General features: G+C 43.3%; 1 protein-coding gene across 1 annotated transcript in view; it reads right to left on the bottom strand.

Moving 5' to 3' along the window:
• The window catches only part of RAB3C (RAB3C, member RAS oncogene family), a 304,608-nt gene that overhangs the window by 21,305 nt on the left and 267,312 nt on the right, over window positions 1-15,991 (bottom strand). The window contains exon 3 of the mRNA XM_075543027.1: window positions 12,673-12,797. Within this exon, the coding sequence (XP_075399142.1) occupies window positions 12,673-12,797 (125 nt within the window). The remainder of the gene's footprint in view (window positions 1-12,672; window positions 12,798-15,991) is intronic.

The raw sequence follows: 15,991 nt of genomic DNA, 5'->3' as shown, positions 1-15,991 counted from the left end.
TAATGAGAGCTAGGAGTATTCCACACCAAGCAGATTACCCTCACTCACTGCCATCAAGTTGATGCCTACTCACAGTGACACTATGGGACAGGGTAGAATTGCTACTGTTAGCTTCTAAACTATATTTATGGAAGTAGAAAGTCTCATCTTTCTCCTGCGGAGCAGCCGTTGGTTTTGAACTGCTCACCTTGCAGTTAGTAGTCCAACAGGTAATCACTATGTCACCAGAGCTCCCTAAGCAGATTAAAAACATAAACATTGAATCTCCAAAGTTGGGCACCTTTGATACCTGATGCCCATGTAGACATCAGAAGCATGGCCATTAGAATCTGTGAAAGTGGACTTTCCTTCCTGGATTAGAGTGATGTTCCAGACACCCCAGCCATCCTGCCTCTCAGAGAAGTATGGAGCCAAAGGAAGTGAGGCAGCGTCTGCAAGGTTCCCCAACTCTTACCTTTGATAGGACAGAAGCACCCAGTGAGCATCCCAACTCCCTCGATTAGTTGGAGATAGCACAGAAAGCTTCCATGACCAAATCACAGAATCCACCATACAAGTAGAGAGCTGCGGGAGTTGGTGTGAGAATAGGTAGAGAAGAATGGGAGGTGGAGGCATTTCTGAACTCTACTTCCTGGCGATAGAGAATCCAGAGGCGGTCAAACATGGCCTCTGCACTGTCTTACTCAGTATAAGCATATAACTTTCAAGGGAGCTGCATCCCTTTAGACATAATAAACCTTCATTGTCAATACTCAACTCGAGACAATCAACTTCATCATTGTATATGCTGTTGTCTGAAAGAGTATCTTTTCCCCTTTTGTCCTAAATGTACCATTGTCTGATCCAAGAGATAATTCCTTTGAAGGGACTGTTGAATTAGTCATAATTGACCTTATCAGCAGGAGCCCTGGTGGCACTGTCAGGTAAGCCTGCGGCTGCCAGGGATGATGGTTTAAATCCACTAGCCACTCCATGGGAGGGAGAGATGCTGCTCCCTGGTACTGTAAAGATTCATAGCCTGGGAAATCCTAGAGAGGGTTGCTGGGCGCCCCTCGTGGTGTACTGGTTACACGCTAGCCTACGAAGTATAAGGTCAGCAGTTTGCAACCACTAGCCACTCCGTGGGAGAAAGCTGAGGCTTTGTCCTCCCATGAAAAAGCCAGTCTCAGAAGCAGATGGGGGCAGTTCTCCCGTGCCCCCGAGGGTCACCACGAGTCAGAATGGGCTCCGTGCCAGTGACCGTTTTGGATGAGGCAGAATCACCTGGACGGTGTCGGCATGGATGAGCTATGGTGCTGACTGCGGGTGGCCTCTAGCCGTCATGCCTTCATGATGGGCTATGAAAGCTCGCCTCTCTGCGCGTGATGACAATGCCATTCTGGCGCGAGTTCCATGTTAGACAGGAGCGAGACGGGATGTATTCAGACTCTCCACCTGAGCAGAGGATGTGAAACAAAAAGTGTTTCTGGGGTGGGGGTGGGGGGTGGACGGGAGGGTGAGATATGGTCTGCTGAAAGAGCTTTGGTGGCGTAGTCGTTACGTGTTGGGCAAGGTCAGCACTTTGAAACCACCAGCCACATTATGGGGGAAAGACAGGACTTTCCACTCCTGTAAAGAGTTACACTCTTGGAAGCTCACAGGGACAGTTCTACCCCGTCCAATAGGGTCAGTTCTACCCCGTCCAATCAGTCAGCATGGACAAATGGACAAGGTGTCAGTGAATGAGAATGGTTTGCTCAAAGACAAAAACACACCTCTATCAAAGTCATTCCTCTGTTCAAGAGCCAGCTCAGATGTAGGTACAGAGGGAAGTCCCAGGACCGTTGGAACAAGAGCCACCATGGGTTCGTTTCGTGATCTCTGTCTGAAGTGTTGCATGTCCAGGTCAGAGGTATCAGACCGTGGCATAGAGATCATGTGACAGCTCAGAGAAGTCACGCAGAAACCAGAGGCCAAGGCAAGGCGCCTATGAGACAGCGGGGAGGATCAGGGAGAAGGCTACTCTGAGTCTGCATAGCCATTGCAAGAATATGGAATCTACCAGAGAAGGAGCGTGCTGTGGGAATTGGTGTGAGAATAGGTGAAGAAGAATGGGGGTTGGGGGGTGGGAGGCATTTCTGAACTTTACTTCCTGGCGACAGAATCCAGACGCAGGCAAACATGGCCTCTGCACTGTCTTACTCAGTATAAGTATATAACCTTTAAATGAAAAATCACAATATCAAATCCATACCATATTTAATATGCTTCAGAGCTTATAGGCATGCCCTATGTCATTTTGGTAACATAACAGAACGGATCATGAAGATGGCCCAAAGCTGGGCAGCATTTGTTCTGTTCTCACGATTGCCGCTGCGACACCACCAGTCACTCTGCGGGACCTCATGAGTCACAGCTGACTTGATGGCAGCTATCAGCAATGACGTGCTCCTACAAGAGAAGCGACTGTCCACTCACAGCATGCCAGTACCCAGACCTGGATCGTACACGGTCCCCTGCTTTAAATGTTTTCCAGTCCTGCCTTATATAGGATGTATTCACGATATATGGCCATCTTTCTAATCTACAGAACATACACGAAGCTTCAGAAGAGGGAAGATCGATGTTGTAACTCTGATGGTATTATGAGTGTTTAATAAACACTTGTTAAGTGGATAAGAAAAACGCCATTAAGTGGGGAGAAAGAGGGTTTGTCCAGCTGGTAAAGACTGCAAAGCATACGAAGATTTGTGGCATCAGAAATCAGATGAGTTTTCTGTGCTGAACAAGGGAGAAGGACACAGGGCCCCAAATTTGTGATATAACATTTGTTTGAATGGAAAATAATAGTACACACACAGTATTCTTTCAGAAGAAACATTAATGGAATTTAAAAACAAGCAAAAACTGACTCCTTACACATTATTAGTAACAAATAGTCCCTTATCCACGGAAGCGGTTTCAACTCATCTGAAGTCTTTCTCTGAATAGAGTTTTTGGAAACTCCAGAATTTTGGCTGTTTTTCCTTTCAGAGCTTATAAAAGTAGTTCAAGTATTCTTTCAGCTATAATTGCCGTGCAATAAAAATCCTTCGCTCCATAAATCCCTTCCTTTGTTCTTATTCTAAGCCCATCTAGTTCTATTTTTACAAAATGCATCTTTTATTGTAACTTCTGATATGTTCTCATTTAACATTGAATAATTTCACATTGTACAGATGTAACTGATTAAAAGACTTCTATAAGTTTACTGTTGTAGTATAAAGTAAGTATCGATAAACCACACAACACATTATTATATATTGCTATAGGTGTCCATTATTATTGAGGTAGGGTGCCATTGCATTTGTTCCGACTCACAGCGGCCCTGTGGCCAACAGAAAGAAACTCTGCCTGGTCCTGCGCCCTCCTCACCATTGCTCTCGTATTCGAGCCCCTTGTTGCAGCTGCTGTGGCAATCCACCTTACTGAGGGCCTTTCTCTTGTGTCTGCTCCTGCACTGTCCCAAACATGATGTCCTTCTTCAGGGACTGGTCTCTCCCAGCAACATGTCCAAAGCATGTAAGATGCAGTTTCAGCATCTTGCCAGTAAGGAGCATGTTGGCTGTGCTTCTTCCAAGACAGATTTGTTTGCTCCTTTGACAGTCCATGGTACTTTTAATATTTTTCATCAACACTGTAATTCAATGCATTCATTCTTGTAACTTACTCCATAGCCATGTGAAATGGCACACGAGGCCATTGACAACAGCCACCGCTTAGGTCAGGTACATGTTTGTCCTCAAAGGAACATCCTTGCATTTCAACATTTAAAGAGGTTTGTCGAGCAGATGTGTCCAAGGCTAGGGGTCATTCAAGCCCGTGACCACCGTTTCCATGAGCACTGATTGTGGATCCAAGAAAGATACAGTATTGGCAATTTCAACCTTTTCTCCATTTATCAGGATGTCACCCATTGGTCAGCTGTGAGGCTTTTGTTTCTCTACATTGAGTTTTGGTCCGTTCTGCAAGCTGCAACCCCCCCTTCGTCAGCAAGTGCTTCAGGTCATCCTTACTTTAGCAAGCAAGGTTGTACTATCTGTATATCACAGGTTGTATGTCTTCCTCCATAACCTAGCACCAAATTCTTCTTCACAGAAGCCAGCGTCTCTGATTATTTGTTCAGCAGATACAACCCTGACACGCGCAGTTCTTGATTCTAAGCCATGCAGTATTCCCTCGTTCTACTTGCGCAGCTTCTTTTGATCCGCGTACAAATTCTGCAGGAGCACAGGGAAGTGTTCTGGACTTCCTGTTCTTCTCAGGGTCATTCATAGTTTGTGATCATCCCCACAATAAAACGTTTTTCACAATCAATAAAAGTAAACTTCTTTCTGGTATGCTCCGCTTTTAGCCAAAATCCACTTGATATCAGCAGTCATATCCTTTGTCCCAAGTCTTCTGAATCTGGCTTGAGCTTCAGGCAGTTCCCTGTCAACATACCGCTGTAACCATTATTGAACGATCTTCAGCAAAAGTTTACCTACCTGTGGTATCAATGCTATTGTTCTATAATTTGAACATTCTGTTAGGTCACCTTTATTTGGAATGGCTGCAAATGGCATATACATATATATTGTTGTTGTTGCTGTGAGTTGCCATCACGTGACCCTATGTACAACAAAGGAAATGCTGCCTTGTCCTGCACCATCCTCACAGCCATTCCTAGGCTTGAGCCCAATGTTGCAGCCACTGCGTCAATCTGTTCCTTTGAGGATCTCCCTCTTTTCCACTGTCCCCCCACTTTACCAAATAGAAAGCATAGTGTTGAAACCCTATGCATGTGCACATATAGGAAATGCTCAAAGATGTTTAAGAATGATCCCACCACTCATGGAATTACATTTGCTCCTAGTCTCTCCACATACCTTCCAAAATGGAAACCTGTGATCTAAAAATGTAGTGTTGCATAAATGTCACATGGGTGGTTTTTCAGAATGTAGATTCCTAGGTCTCAGTTCCAGAAACCTCAATTTAAGATGCCTGAGTTGGGGTTGATAGTGATATATTTTTAAAGAACCCTAGCAGATGATGAGAGAACCACTCTTTGTGAGCTGCTGCATCGGGTGAATATGTATTGCTGGCCAGTGGGTTGTAATGCTTAGGGATTATGTCACCCTGCCACCCGGCACCCACACTCCCACATCACCTGCGTATAAACACATGGAAGCTTTGCTGGGTTTACTTCTCTAGAGAACCCAACCTAATACCAGGACCCTGGAGCTCAGGAGGTAGATGAGAGGTATAGTATTGACACAACAGTCTGTCATCCATTACCCACTGTGAGTGAGTCAATACCAACACGGTAGGACAGACAGAACTGCTCCTTGGGGTTTCCAAGGTTGTAAATCTTTAGAGGCACAGACAGTCTCATCTTTTCCCTGCCAAACAGTTGGTTGGCTTGAACTGCCAAACTCAATGGGTGCAGCCGAGTGCTTAATCCAAGGCACCATCAGGGCTCCTTCCTTTGTTATCTATAGGAAGAGTAAAGCCTTGGAATTGGATGGTATAAGAGAAGAACTAACTTTATTAACACCAATAAAGGAAAGTCAAAGTGCTAGAGTCAGAGAGGTTACCAAGGAAATGGAAGTAAGACCATATGGCTGGAGAGGAAGAGGAACAAAGGACACCGTATTACAGAAGCCAAGCTAGTAAGATAGTCAGGAGTGGGTGGTCAATGGTGACAGAGAGGACTGGGAGTAAATGAAGCAAAAAATGCTCAGTTAAGGGAAGGCCAGAAACATGCCTATTGTCTGTACCTGTCATCTCCAGCATTCCAATGCTTGTTCCTGTAGAGGTGGGCCATTCGCTATTGTATTCTCTGTAGTTGGCATAAAATGATCACTTAACAAATGTGTGGCAAGCAGATTGTATTGGTAAAGGCAGCTGCTCTAAAATAAGTTTTAAAGAGCGCAACTGCAATTGAGTTCTCCTAAGGGGCGCCGTTAGAATGAGCAAATGGGATGTGGAGATATGTGCTCGCATTGGAACATTAATAGTCATCAGATTGATTAAGCAGTGATTCTGAGCCATCTGCCAGGATGGGGTAGTGACATTGAAAAAACAATGTCTAACCTTTGCGTTTAATAGTTTTCTGGACAATGACATTTTAACCAGTGACTAAATATAACCAGTAATTAAAAAAAATAGTACAAAGACCTTGAAAATCATTACACTTAAATTGTTAGGGAATACTTTTTTTCCTTCTTGACTATATCTCGTGATTGTTCTTGGAAGCGTGTGTAGTCATGAGAAGAACAAACCCCATTAGAGGAGGTAAATGACTCTCTAAGAATGCACACGTGTTGGTTGCTATGACAACCACTGGTTTTTATTGACTAGAGAGCAAGAAATCAATTAGAAACCATTGGAAGAACTTGCTCAGGGACATAAAGCATTTCTGCCTCGCCATTTCAAGAGCTTCCTTACATGTGTGCCCTGCATGCGAAAGGTTTGCATTGTGTCAGTTAGTGAAGTACTATAGGAAGTCAGTCTCTTGAAGCATTTCTGTCACCCTACTCTCTCCCTCCACATCTGATAAACCTATCACCCAAGTATGTTACAAGAGGTAAAAAATTTAGCCAGGCACTTGTCTCTATCATACAGGCAGCATTAAAATGTTATTGCTGCCAGTCTTTTTTTTCTTCGAATCATGGCTCTTTTCATACCCAGGTTCCTGTTTCTTTATGCACACAGCCTGCATCTTTGCAGCACTCTCTCCCCTTTTGGAATGCAAGTTAGGCACAGGGTAGATAGGACACATTTCCTCAGCCATGGAAGGGACCTCTGACAGTGACCCGGCAGGCTGGAGGAAGACAAGACGCTCACAGAACCCCCAACGTGACTAAACAGACCATTGGGCTAGGGGTCTGGAGACAGGGCACACCACGAAGCCTGTGCTGGATTGCAGGGAGGTACATACCCGGAAGAGGACAGACACAAAGAAACAACCAATCTCAGAAAACCCATCCGTAAGCCAGCCAATGGTGGGAGGTCGACCACTAACAAAATAAAAGGTTGGCTCTACATTCTAGGGGGTCTTTTGGACTAGTCAAAAGCCCTTTAGACGTCTTTTCTAAAGCACCCCCTTCAATAAACTCAGTTTCTTTTTAACCCTTTCCTCTGACTCTGTCCTGAATTTTGTCCCTTGCCTGAAATCTTTCTTTCAAGCAGAACAAGAGCTGAGGAGTGGAGAAGCTTACTCTCTAGCTGCCTTCTGGTACCACCCTCCTGCCAACCTTTTCCTAGGCTTCCCTTCTCTCCTCCCGATCTATTATTTCCCATCCCTCTCTCTCTGAAGGAAAAAAAAGAGAGAAAAGAGACAGCAAGAGAATCTTCCTAAGGTACTAAAAAAACTAAGCAAAGACCGCCAGGTTTCTCAGACTTCAAAGTGGTATGAAATTGGTACAATAGGGAGAGGCCCTTTGACCTAAAAATCAAGGCGTAGGCACAGTCACCTGGAGACCAGTCATCAGCTGTGTGATTTTCCAGCTGTGGCTCTCGGAGCATGGGGTGGCAGTGTTCTGGCAGACATCAGCTGATGGGTGTTGGTCTACTGGACTACTTGATCTCATGAGGGAATAGTCAAACTTCCAGCGTGAACTGTGCTGACAGAGTGATAAAAGAGACCACCCAGTGATTACATAGCTTGCTGGGTGGGTCTCTGCTTCTCCACTCTGTGCCACCCACCACTACCAGATTCACCCTCAACCTGCCCTTCCTTCATAGCAATGCTTTCAGCTCACAGGGTACGACCTGCCTTGGTCCTTGGATCAATTTAATGGGTTGAGGACATCATTATTTTTAAGAAAAGAAGAAAGAAAACAAGCATGCAGGGCAGAATATACTAGAATGAGTCTCCTCAATAACAGGCAAATGTTTGGACTAAGCTGAAGCAGGTCAGGATCCTGCACATCCAGAAGGTCAGCAGCAGAAGGCGCCAGGTAAGATAACCAGTGAAACCAGAGGTTCCAGGTTTGAAGAAAGCCACAAGGAGCGACAAGCAATTTTTCCAGACCCTAAATATTAATTGCCATACATTCCTCACCACCCCTTTACAAACCAGCTGCTGAGCACGACTTCCCTGACCTAGGTCATGGACAAAGCTCCCCCTAATAAAGCTATTTCTGTCTCCGCTCTCCCTTGTGCTGTCAGTTATGTCTGTCTGTCTCCCTGTACCTCAGTTTTCACCTTACAGTAAATATGCTTTGTGATTTTTGCTTTGGTTTCAACCTCTCTCTGTACATATACTGTACACATGTTTGTATGTGTTGGGCTGGAAGGAAGAGAGTGGTTCTTAAGAAATACTTCTTGTGGTAAGAGTATTTCCTGCCAAAATAGGCTGGAGAGCCAGGCTTTGCTAAGTGTTTTCTGTTGGTTGAAACAAAAGGACTTCCAGTTTCTCCCCCTTGGCTGCTAGAATTGATCTCCAAATCTACCTCAAGACTCTTCGGCATGATGCTGTGGCCTAACTTAAAAACAAAACTTACTCTCCCCTCAACTCGGCATCTGGTTCCATTATATTCTTCACTCACAATGCTTGCAGCTCCTCTTTGTGGTTTCTACAGGCTACTGTCCTTTGGAGACTGTTCAAGTCTCGTCTTGTCCTTGAACCTATGGGGATCTCTGTCTTCTCCCATCACTCACCTTTCCAGACTCTGCTGTGCATTTCCACACATTACCTCGCGAGTGTCCCCACTGCATAGGCCTCGCCTGCTTTTTGCTCCACTCCATTCATAGCTCCATCCTTCTGGTAATATTCACCCTGGATCTGCCTCCCGCTTTCTGATATGTCTCCTAACCTAGATCTCCTCATTGTTACTGGCTTGTTACTTCTTGCTGGAGTCCAGCTCCGGGTGTGTGTGTGTGTGTGTGTGTGTGTGTGTGTGTGTGTGTGTGTGTACTGGATACCTGAAGGAGGTGTGGAGTCAGCGAACACAGACGAGACAGACATGAGAGATGTTCTGGTGGAAGCAATCTCTGCTGAGTTCTTCCAAACAGCTTTCTTTATACCATAAAATGTTTTGCACACCACTACATAAAAACAATGCCTTATGATTAACTCCAAAGCCACTAAAACCTAATAAAAGAACATTAGAAAGTCTGCACTTTTTCTATCACTCTCTGTCCTCTTCCTGGTTCTTTCTTTCTGTACTGCTTGTCTTATAAGTTACATGCTTTCCTTGCTTGAGGTGTTCAGAAAACTTGGTTAGTCTCATATCCTACTCACTGCCCTATTTTTTGCTCACAATGTTCCTTTTCTCAGTGACTAACAACACAATGAAACTACCTCATGTGCTACTTCAAAGCCTAATATCTACAAGCAGAGTTAAATGCTCCTCAAATATTTTCCTTTACAAACGCTTCCATGGTAACTGTTTCATTGTCTACCTATGTCTCTTTTATATTTTATACTCCCGAGGCACCATGGGGAGCCAAACTGTCTGATTCTTTGCCAGAGACTTAACGTTTCCCCTTTTATGTGTTTTCTATTAATGTTAACTATTTTTTTCTCCTTCTTTGTAAGCCCCTGTCCAAGGTGAAGGGGTGTCAGTTGGGGGAGGCAGGCTATACGGTCCTCTATATCGGGGAGGCCCAAATGGAGGCTCCCATGACCTAATCTGAATGCAATCCAGGTTTTTTTGGTGGGTTTCATTTTCTCCTCTGACCTCAACTTTTGGGTTTCTTCCTCACTCAATTCCCACATATCCTTCTCAGGCTTCACAAAGATGTCTCGCTGTCTAAACCTCTCCAATGCCTCAGTTAAGGAATGCCCTGTCATACTGAAGCAAGTTTTAGTTCTGGTTCCACTCGTACTTCTCAAGACTGCCCTTGCATCTGCTCCAGGTGCGGTAAACCCGACAATGCACAAAATTCTCAAGAATGGATTTGACAGCTGCAAATATTTGAGGGATGTTGGAAACCCTTTCTGGAAAGCTAAGCTCTGCTCTGCAGAAGCTTCTTTCACCAGGCTGGAGCTTTGCTAGACAGCATGATTGGGATGACTCCCAATAACTTCTGTTTTTTTTAAAAAAAAATGTCTATGCAGGTCCTCATATAAAAAAGGATCAGACAATATTTTTCATTATGTGTGTGGATTATTTCACTTAGCATTGTGTCACTTACAGAATTTATTTCACTTAGCATATAGTTCATGGCCAAATTATTGTTCTTACGATGCAACCATAAAGCACAAAGAAGGAAGCAAGAGGTCATTAAAAGGCAGGCGTGTTATGTCAGACTAGACTCTGAAACTGGCTCTGAAGTGTAATGTTGCTAAGACAAATGGAAGAAGTGATCAAGTCAAAGAGCTGAAGTGAAAAAATTTAAAAGACAGCTTAAGAAGATAAAGTAAAATGTAATATGCACAAGCCCAGAGTTAGAAAACCAAATGTGCAGTATACTTTAAACTGAAAGAACTTGGGACAAAAATTCAAGCCTGAGCTGCCACATTGAAAGATTCTATGGACAAAACATTGAACGAGGCAGGGAGCACTGCAAGAAGATGGAAAGAATACAGTTATGGTACCAAAAGATCTAATCAACATGCCACCATTACAGGAGGTAGCATGAGCAAGAACCAATGGTGTTGAAGGAAGAAGTTCAAGGTGTACCAAATGCATTAGCCCAAGACAAGCATTCAGAGGTTGATGAGGCACTGGATGCACTTACTCATCTATGCCAGGACATTTGGAAGACAGCTACTTGACCAACTGAGAGGAAGAGATCTATATGTGCATCCATTTTAAAGAAAGGTGACCCAGCAGAATGCTCAAGCCATAGAATAATATCATTGATATCAGATGCAAGTAAAATTTTGCTGAATAACATTCAATGACAGTTGCAGAAGTACATTGACAGGGAGTTGCCGGGGGTTCAGGCACGATTCAGAAGAGGACATTGTTGGTGTCAGATGGATCTGGGCTAACACCAGAGAATACCAGAGGGATGTTTACTTGTGTTTTATTGACTATGCCAAGGCATTTGACTATGTGGATCATAGCAAACTATGGTTAACCTTGAGAAGAATAGGGATTCCAGAAACACTTCACTGTGCTCATGTAGAACTTGTACATGGATCAAGAGGCAATTTTGTGAATAGAACAAGGGAATACTGTGTGTTTAAAATAAAAAAAAGATGTGTGCCAAGTATGGTTCACCATACTTATTCAATCTTTAAGCTGAGCAAATAATCAGTGAAGCTGGTTTATAAGAAGAAGAATGTGGCATCAGGATTGGAAGAAGGCTTATTAACAACTTGCAATACACAGATGACAATGCCTTGCTTGCTGGAAGCGAGGAGGACTTGAAGCACTTGCTGCTGATAATCAAGGATTACAGCCTTCAATCCATATTACAAAATCATGCAACCAAACAAAAATCCTGACAACTGGACCAATAGATACCATCATGATAAAGAAAGAAAAGATTAACATTGTCAAATGATTTGTCTTGCTTGGATTCATAATCAACACTCATGAAAGCAGCAGTGAAGAGATTCAAGGATGCACCATTGCTCAACGATGGGCAAACCTGCTGCACAAGACCTCTTTAAAGTGTTGAAAAGCAAGGAGGTCACTCTGAGGACAAAGGTATGCCTGACCCAAGCTACCGGATTTTCAATTGGCTCATATGCATAGGACAGTTGGACGGTGCATAAGGGAGGCATAAGAAGACTCGGTGCATTTGGATTATGATGCTGGAGACGAATATTGAAAGTACTGTGAAAAGAAAAAAACATATCTGTCATGGAGAAAGGACAAGAAGACACTTTAGAGGCAAGGGTAGCGAGACTTTGTCTCATATAGTTCAGGCATGTTTTCAGGTGAGACCAGTCCCTGGAAAAGGATACCGTGCTTGATAAAGTAAAGGCACAGCAAAGATAGAGGAAGAGCGCTGTTAAGATGGGTTACCCAATGCTTACAGAGATGCTTACAGAGAATAACAATTCTGAGGATGCTGCAAGACCAGACAAAGTTTCACTTCATTGTACACAGGCTCTCTATCATGGTACCTAAAAACAACAGCAGCAGCAAGAGCAACAACAACAACAACATCTTTTCATGGTGTTCTAGAATAAAAATCTAGAACGTGACCTACTCTGTGCCATACTACCTATTTCCAGTGGAACCTTGATGTCAACTGTTGGTATTCTATGCCATCCAGTCAATTGAACTAATGCAAACTTTACAGGATAGAGTAGAACGGTCCCATAGGTGTTTCTAAGATGAAATATTTATGAGAGCAGATCACCAGGTTGTGTTTCCCCTGCGGATCCATCCCATGGTGAGTTTTAAGTGCTGACCTCTCAGGTAGCAGCCAAGTGCTGAATCACAGAATCATCAAGTTCCTTTGAGACCAATTATAGCTACACAACAAAATAAAGTGTCCACTCAATGCAAAGCTAAGCTTTGTGTTCCTTGTGGAATAAGAATTTGAATATCCTGCATGGAATCAATATCTGGCCGTCAGCTTTGCTCTTTTAATTGTGCATAAATTGTAATGACTGCACAAAAACGTGGGAGGAAACGTTCTTATCACTTATAGATGGTGTGTTGGAAAACTTTTTATTAAACCAAATCTTAATTAGCGGAGACTCTGTACGATGTGACAAGTAATTACCAAGTCTTCTTTCTTGTTAATTTGTTTCCTTACCAAGCTGTTCTCCTAAATGCTGGCCTCTCTCGGTTGAGACAACACGCTCATCTTCCATGTCACACTTGTTCCCAACCAGGATAACCTGGGCATTGTCCCAAGAGTATGTTTTGATTTGAGTTGACCTGAAAGAAAAAAGAAAACATACAAAACAATCAGAGAAAAGCAGCACAGCATGAACAAAGGAGAAGAAATATGTCTCACACATTATAATAGCAAAAACGGAAGCCCAAATTATTGAGATTTAGAGTTAATTAGTTCAGTACAATCTCTTTCTTTATATCCTCATCAAGAATTGTATGATTCCAGAATCAAGAACAGTAGTACGATAGTGCTGTATTAATTAAGTCTTCCTAATTAATTAAGTCTTCCTGTCATATTGTTGAGAACGAGGCCGGTTGGAACAGAGACCCAAAACCCATCTGTAGACAATGGGACAGTCCCCTCACAGAAGAGTGACAGGGAAAGGATGAGTCAACCAGGGCTTAGTATAGCACCGATGAAACATACCAATCCTCTGGTTCCTTGAGGCTTCTTCACTCCACTGTCATGACCTGGAGTTCATGCCTTTCAGTTCTGGCTGGATCAGAGCATGTGCACCGGTACAGATAAGAGGTCACAGTACACGGAATCCAGGTCAGATAACCACCTCAGGAACAGAAGTGGGAGTAGCAATAATGATGGCAATGTATGTACAAATATGCTTGATACAATTGATGTATGGGTTGTTATAAGAGCTTTAAGAACCCACAATAAAATCATCTTTTAATAAAGAAAAAAAAAGACTTCATTTGTGTGTGTGATGTGATCACCACTGCTGCTGCAGCAGCTGCTTCCTTTTCTCCTGGATCTGTATTTTCTAGAACCTCGACAGGGAGGGTGGCTAAGCATCCATGTTTGCCTACAACTCTCCTGGTTTCAGTAGCTACACGCCCTTGTTCCAAGGTACCCCTCCGTTCTCAAAAAACCTCTAGGATGGTTGCTTCTGCCATTTCCAGCCCATAACACCAAACTTATTTCCACATTACAATCCCAACCTCAAAAGCCACGGCAATTGGAGATCAGAAAAGTTGGGATAAATTTTTAAGGAGTTATAAGGACCAATATGTTCTTACATTTACATGTTATCTTTTAGAAGAGTGCCAAGCTGTTTAGTGTCAATATTGTAATGTAATGGGCGGCACTGTAAGGCACTGTGAACTTGATTGTTAGAATTGAAAATAAGCTTCTGATATCGATGGTGTCATACATAACGTACTGTTGGTTTTGAAACTTAGACAAAAATTAAAATAGTTAATTAGATCAGTCTATATACTTGATTTCTGTTCAGTTATTTTATCCTTGCCATAACTCAATGGAGATGTTTGTATCCTCATTTTATAGTTAGGAAAAATGAGACATCAAACAACTAAACAAGTTGTCCCAGTTATACAGGCAGATCTGGGACTCAAAACCAACCCCCAGGGATCCCAGGCCTGTGCTCTAAACCCATTTTCCGACTGCTCCTTACAAGTTTAAGAAGTGAGTACCTAAAGCAGTCTTTGCTGTCTAGAGAGGAAGCAGATCACTGGCTCCCTTCGGAATGGAGAACAGTCTAAGACAGGAGGGAAAGATATGTATATCATCTTGTGGGTAGCCAGGAGAAAGCTATCAAAATGTTGAAAGACTACACAAATGATGAAGTTTAAAGGGATAGATTTGTAAAGTGTCTCAAGGAGGAGCTTGGGATTGGCCTTGCAAACAACTGTCAAATCCTTGAGGATTATCCAATAGAAAATAATGCCAAGCTGTTCTCAAATTGAAGAGAGAATAAAAGCAAATAGCGTTAAACCGCAGTAGGAGAGCTTTCAACAAAACGAGACCACTGCTTCTCCCTCCTGAGCAGAGAATCAAGAGCTAAGAGGCAGATAGGGATTTATCTCACAGAACCCTCCTGAACCAAGTACAACTTTTCAAATGAGATGAAAGCATCTGGGGAGATACTCTCTTGGTTCCAATTGGACATCTAAAAAATTCAGGGGATGTGAACTCTCTAATTCTGAGACCCAAGAGTGAGGTTCAGCATGTTCCCAAGAAACCAAGGATTAAGGAGATAAAGGCAAAGATTCTAAACTCTAAGCCTTTTCCTTGCCTCATCTCATGTTTTGAGTATATGAAAAATGATGGATTCATAGTGGATTAATGTATGGAAAATATTCTAAATACCTCAAATCTAACCCAGTGCCGATTAGTCCATTCCAAATCATAGCATCCTCCATGTAGAATTTCCAGGATCATAAATCTTGGAAGAAAGCTGCCTCACTTTTTACCGCCCCCCTCCACTTCCCCTCCCCCACACAGAGCTGCTAGTGGGTTTGAACTGCCAACTCTGTAGTCTGTAGGTCAGCAGCACAATGCTGTCACCAGGGATTCTTACCCCATATAAAGATATACCTTAAATCTCAAGTGCTAAAAGAAACACAGAAGATTTTTTTTTTAAGAACTCAAACCCGGTCTGTTTCCCCAATGTCACTATTTTACTAGTCGTTAGTTTCTATAAGCCTTGGGGGTCAAGACCGGGCCTGTACTTGAGAAGACTGCAGACCGAGAAGCCTGTACTCAGAAAGGAAATGCTAAGCCTAGCGGCACAGCTAGAAATCAGCTGTCTAGCACGAGTTTAGTGACCTGGGAGTCACGGGAGGGTGTCATGCTCGTGAAAGAAAGAGGTTGGACCAGCAAGCTAATGACACAGCACTCTGAGTTTCCTGGGGGAACGAATGGCTACACTTGAAGTCAGTCAGTACTCCTCTGACCTGGACAAGCAGATCTCACTGCATCCAGGACTCTGCAAAGTCACCTCAGTGTGTGCCTTTGGGAAGCACAGACGGTGCATGACTCAGCACCCAACTGAGTTATGTCCTTTAGCCAAGGTAATGGAACGCCCCCTTGCATTAAACATGTCTCGATATCTCTGTCATGCTGTGCCAAATACCTGAGGGACCTAGGGATAATGGCGATAAATACACACTTAGGCACGCACAGCTTTTCTCATGCCTAACATGTTGTGACAGTACACGGAAAGAAGGTTCTTTCTTCCCTTCTTCTCCTTCCAGGCAACTAGCCTGGCTTAGTTTCCTAGTGATGATATTAAAAATCGAAATGTATATCCTCACAGTTCTGGAGGTGAACCTCCCAATCAGAGTCTCCATCATGTTGATTCCTTTCTTTCCATTTCCCCTGCGTGCTATTTGACTTTTTGGAATACTTTGTCTTTCTCCTGAGACTGGTCTCTCCTGACAACATTTCCAAAGTTTATAAGACAAAAATCTTGCCACGTGGC

The sequence above is a fragment of the Tenrec ecaudatus genome, chromosome 2 (assembly GCF_050624435.1).
Source record: "Tenrec ecaudatus isolate mTenEca1 chromosome 2, mTenEca1.hap1, whole genome shotgun sequence".
Classification (NCBI taxonomy): Eukaryota; Metazoa; Chordata; class Mammalia; order Afrosoricida; family Tenrecidae; genus Tenrec; species Tenrec ecaudatus.
This window is presented reverse-complemented; position numbering and strand designations above follow the sequence as displayed.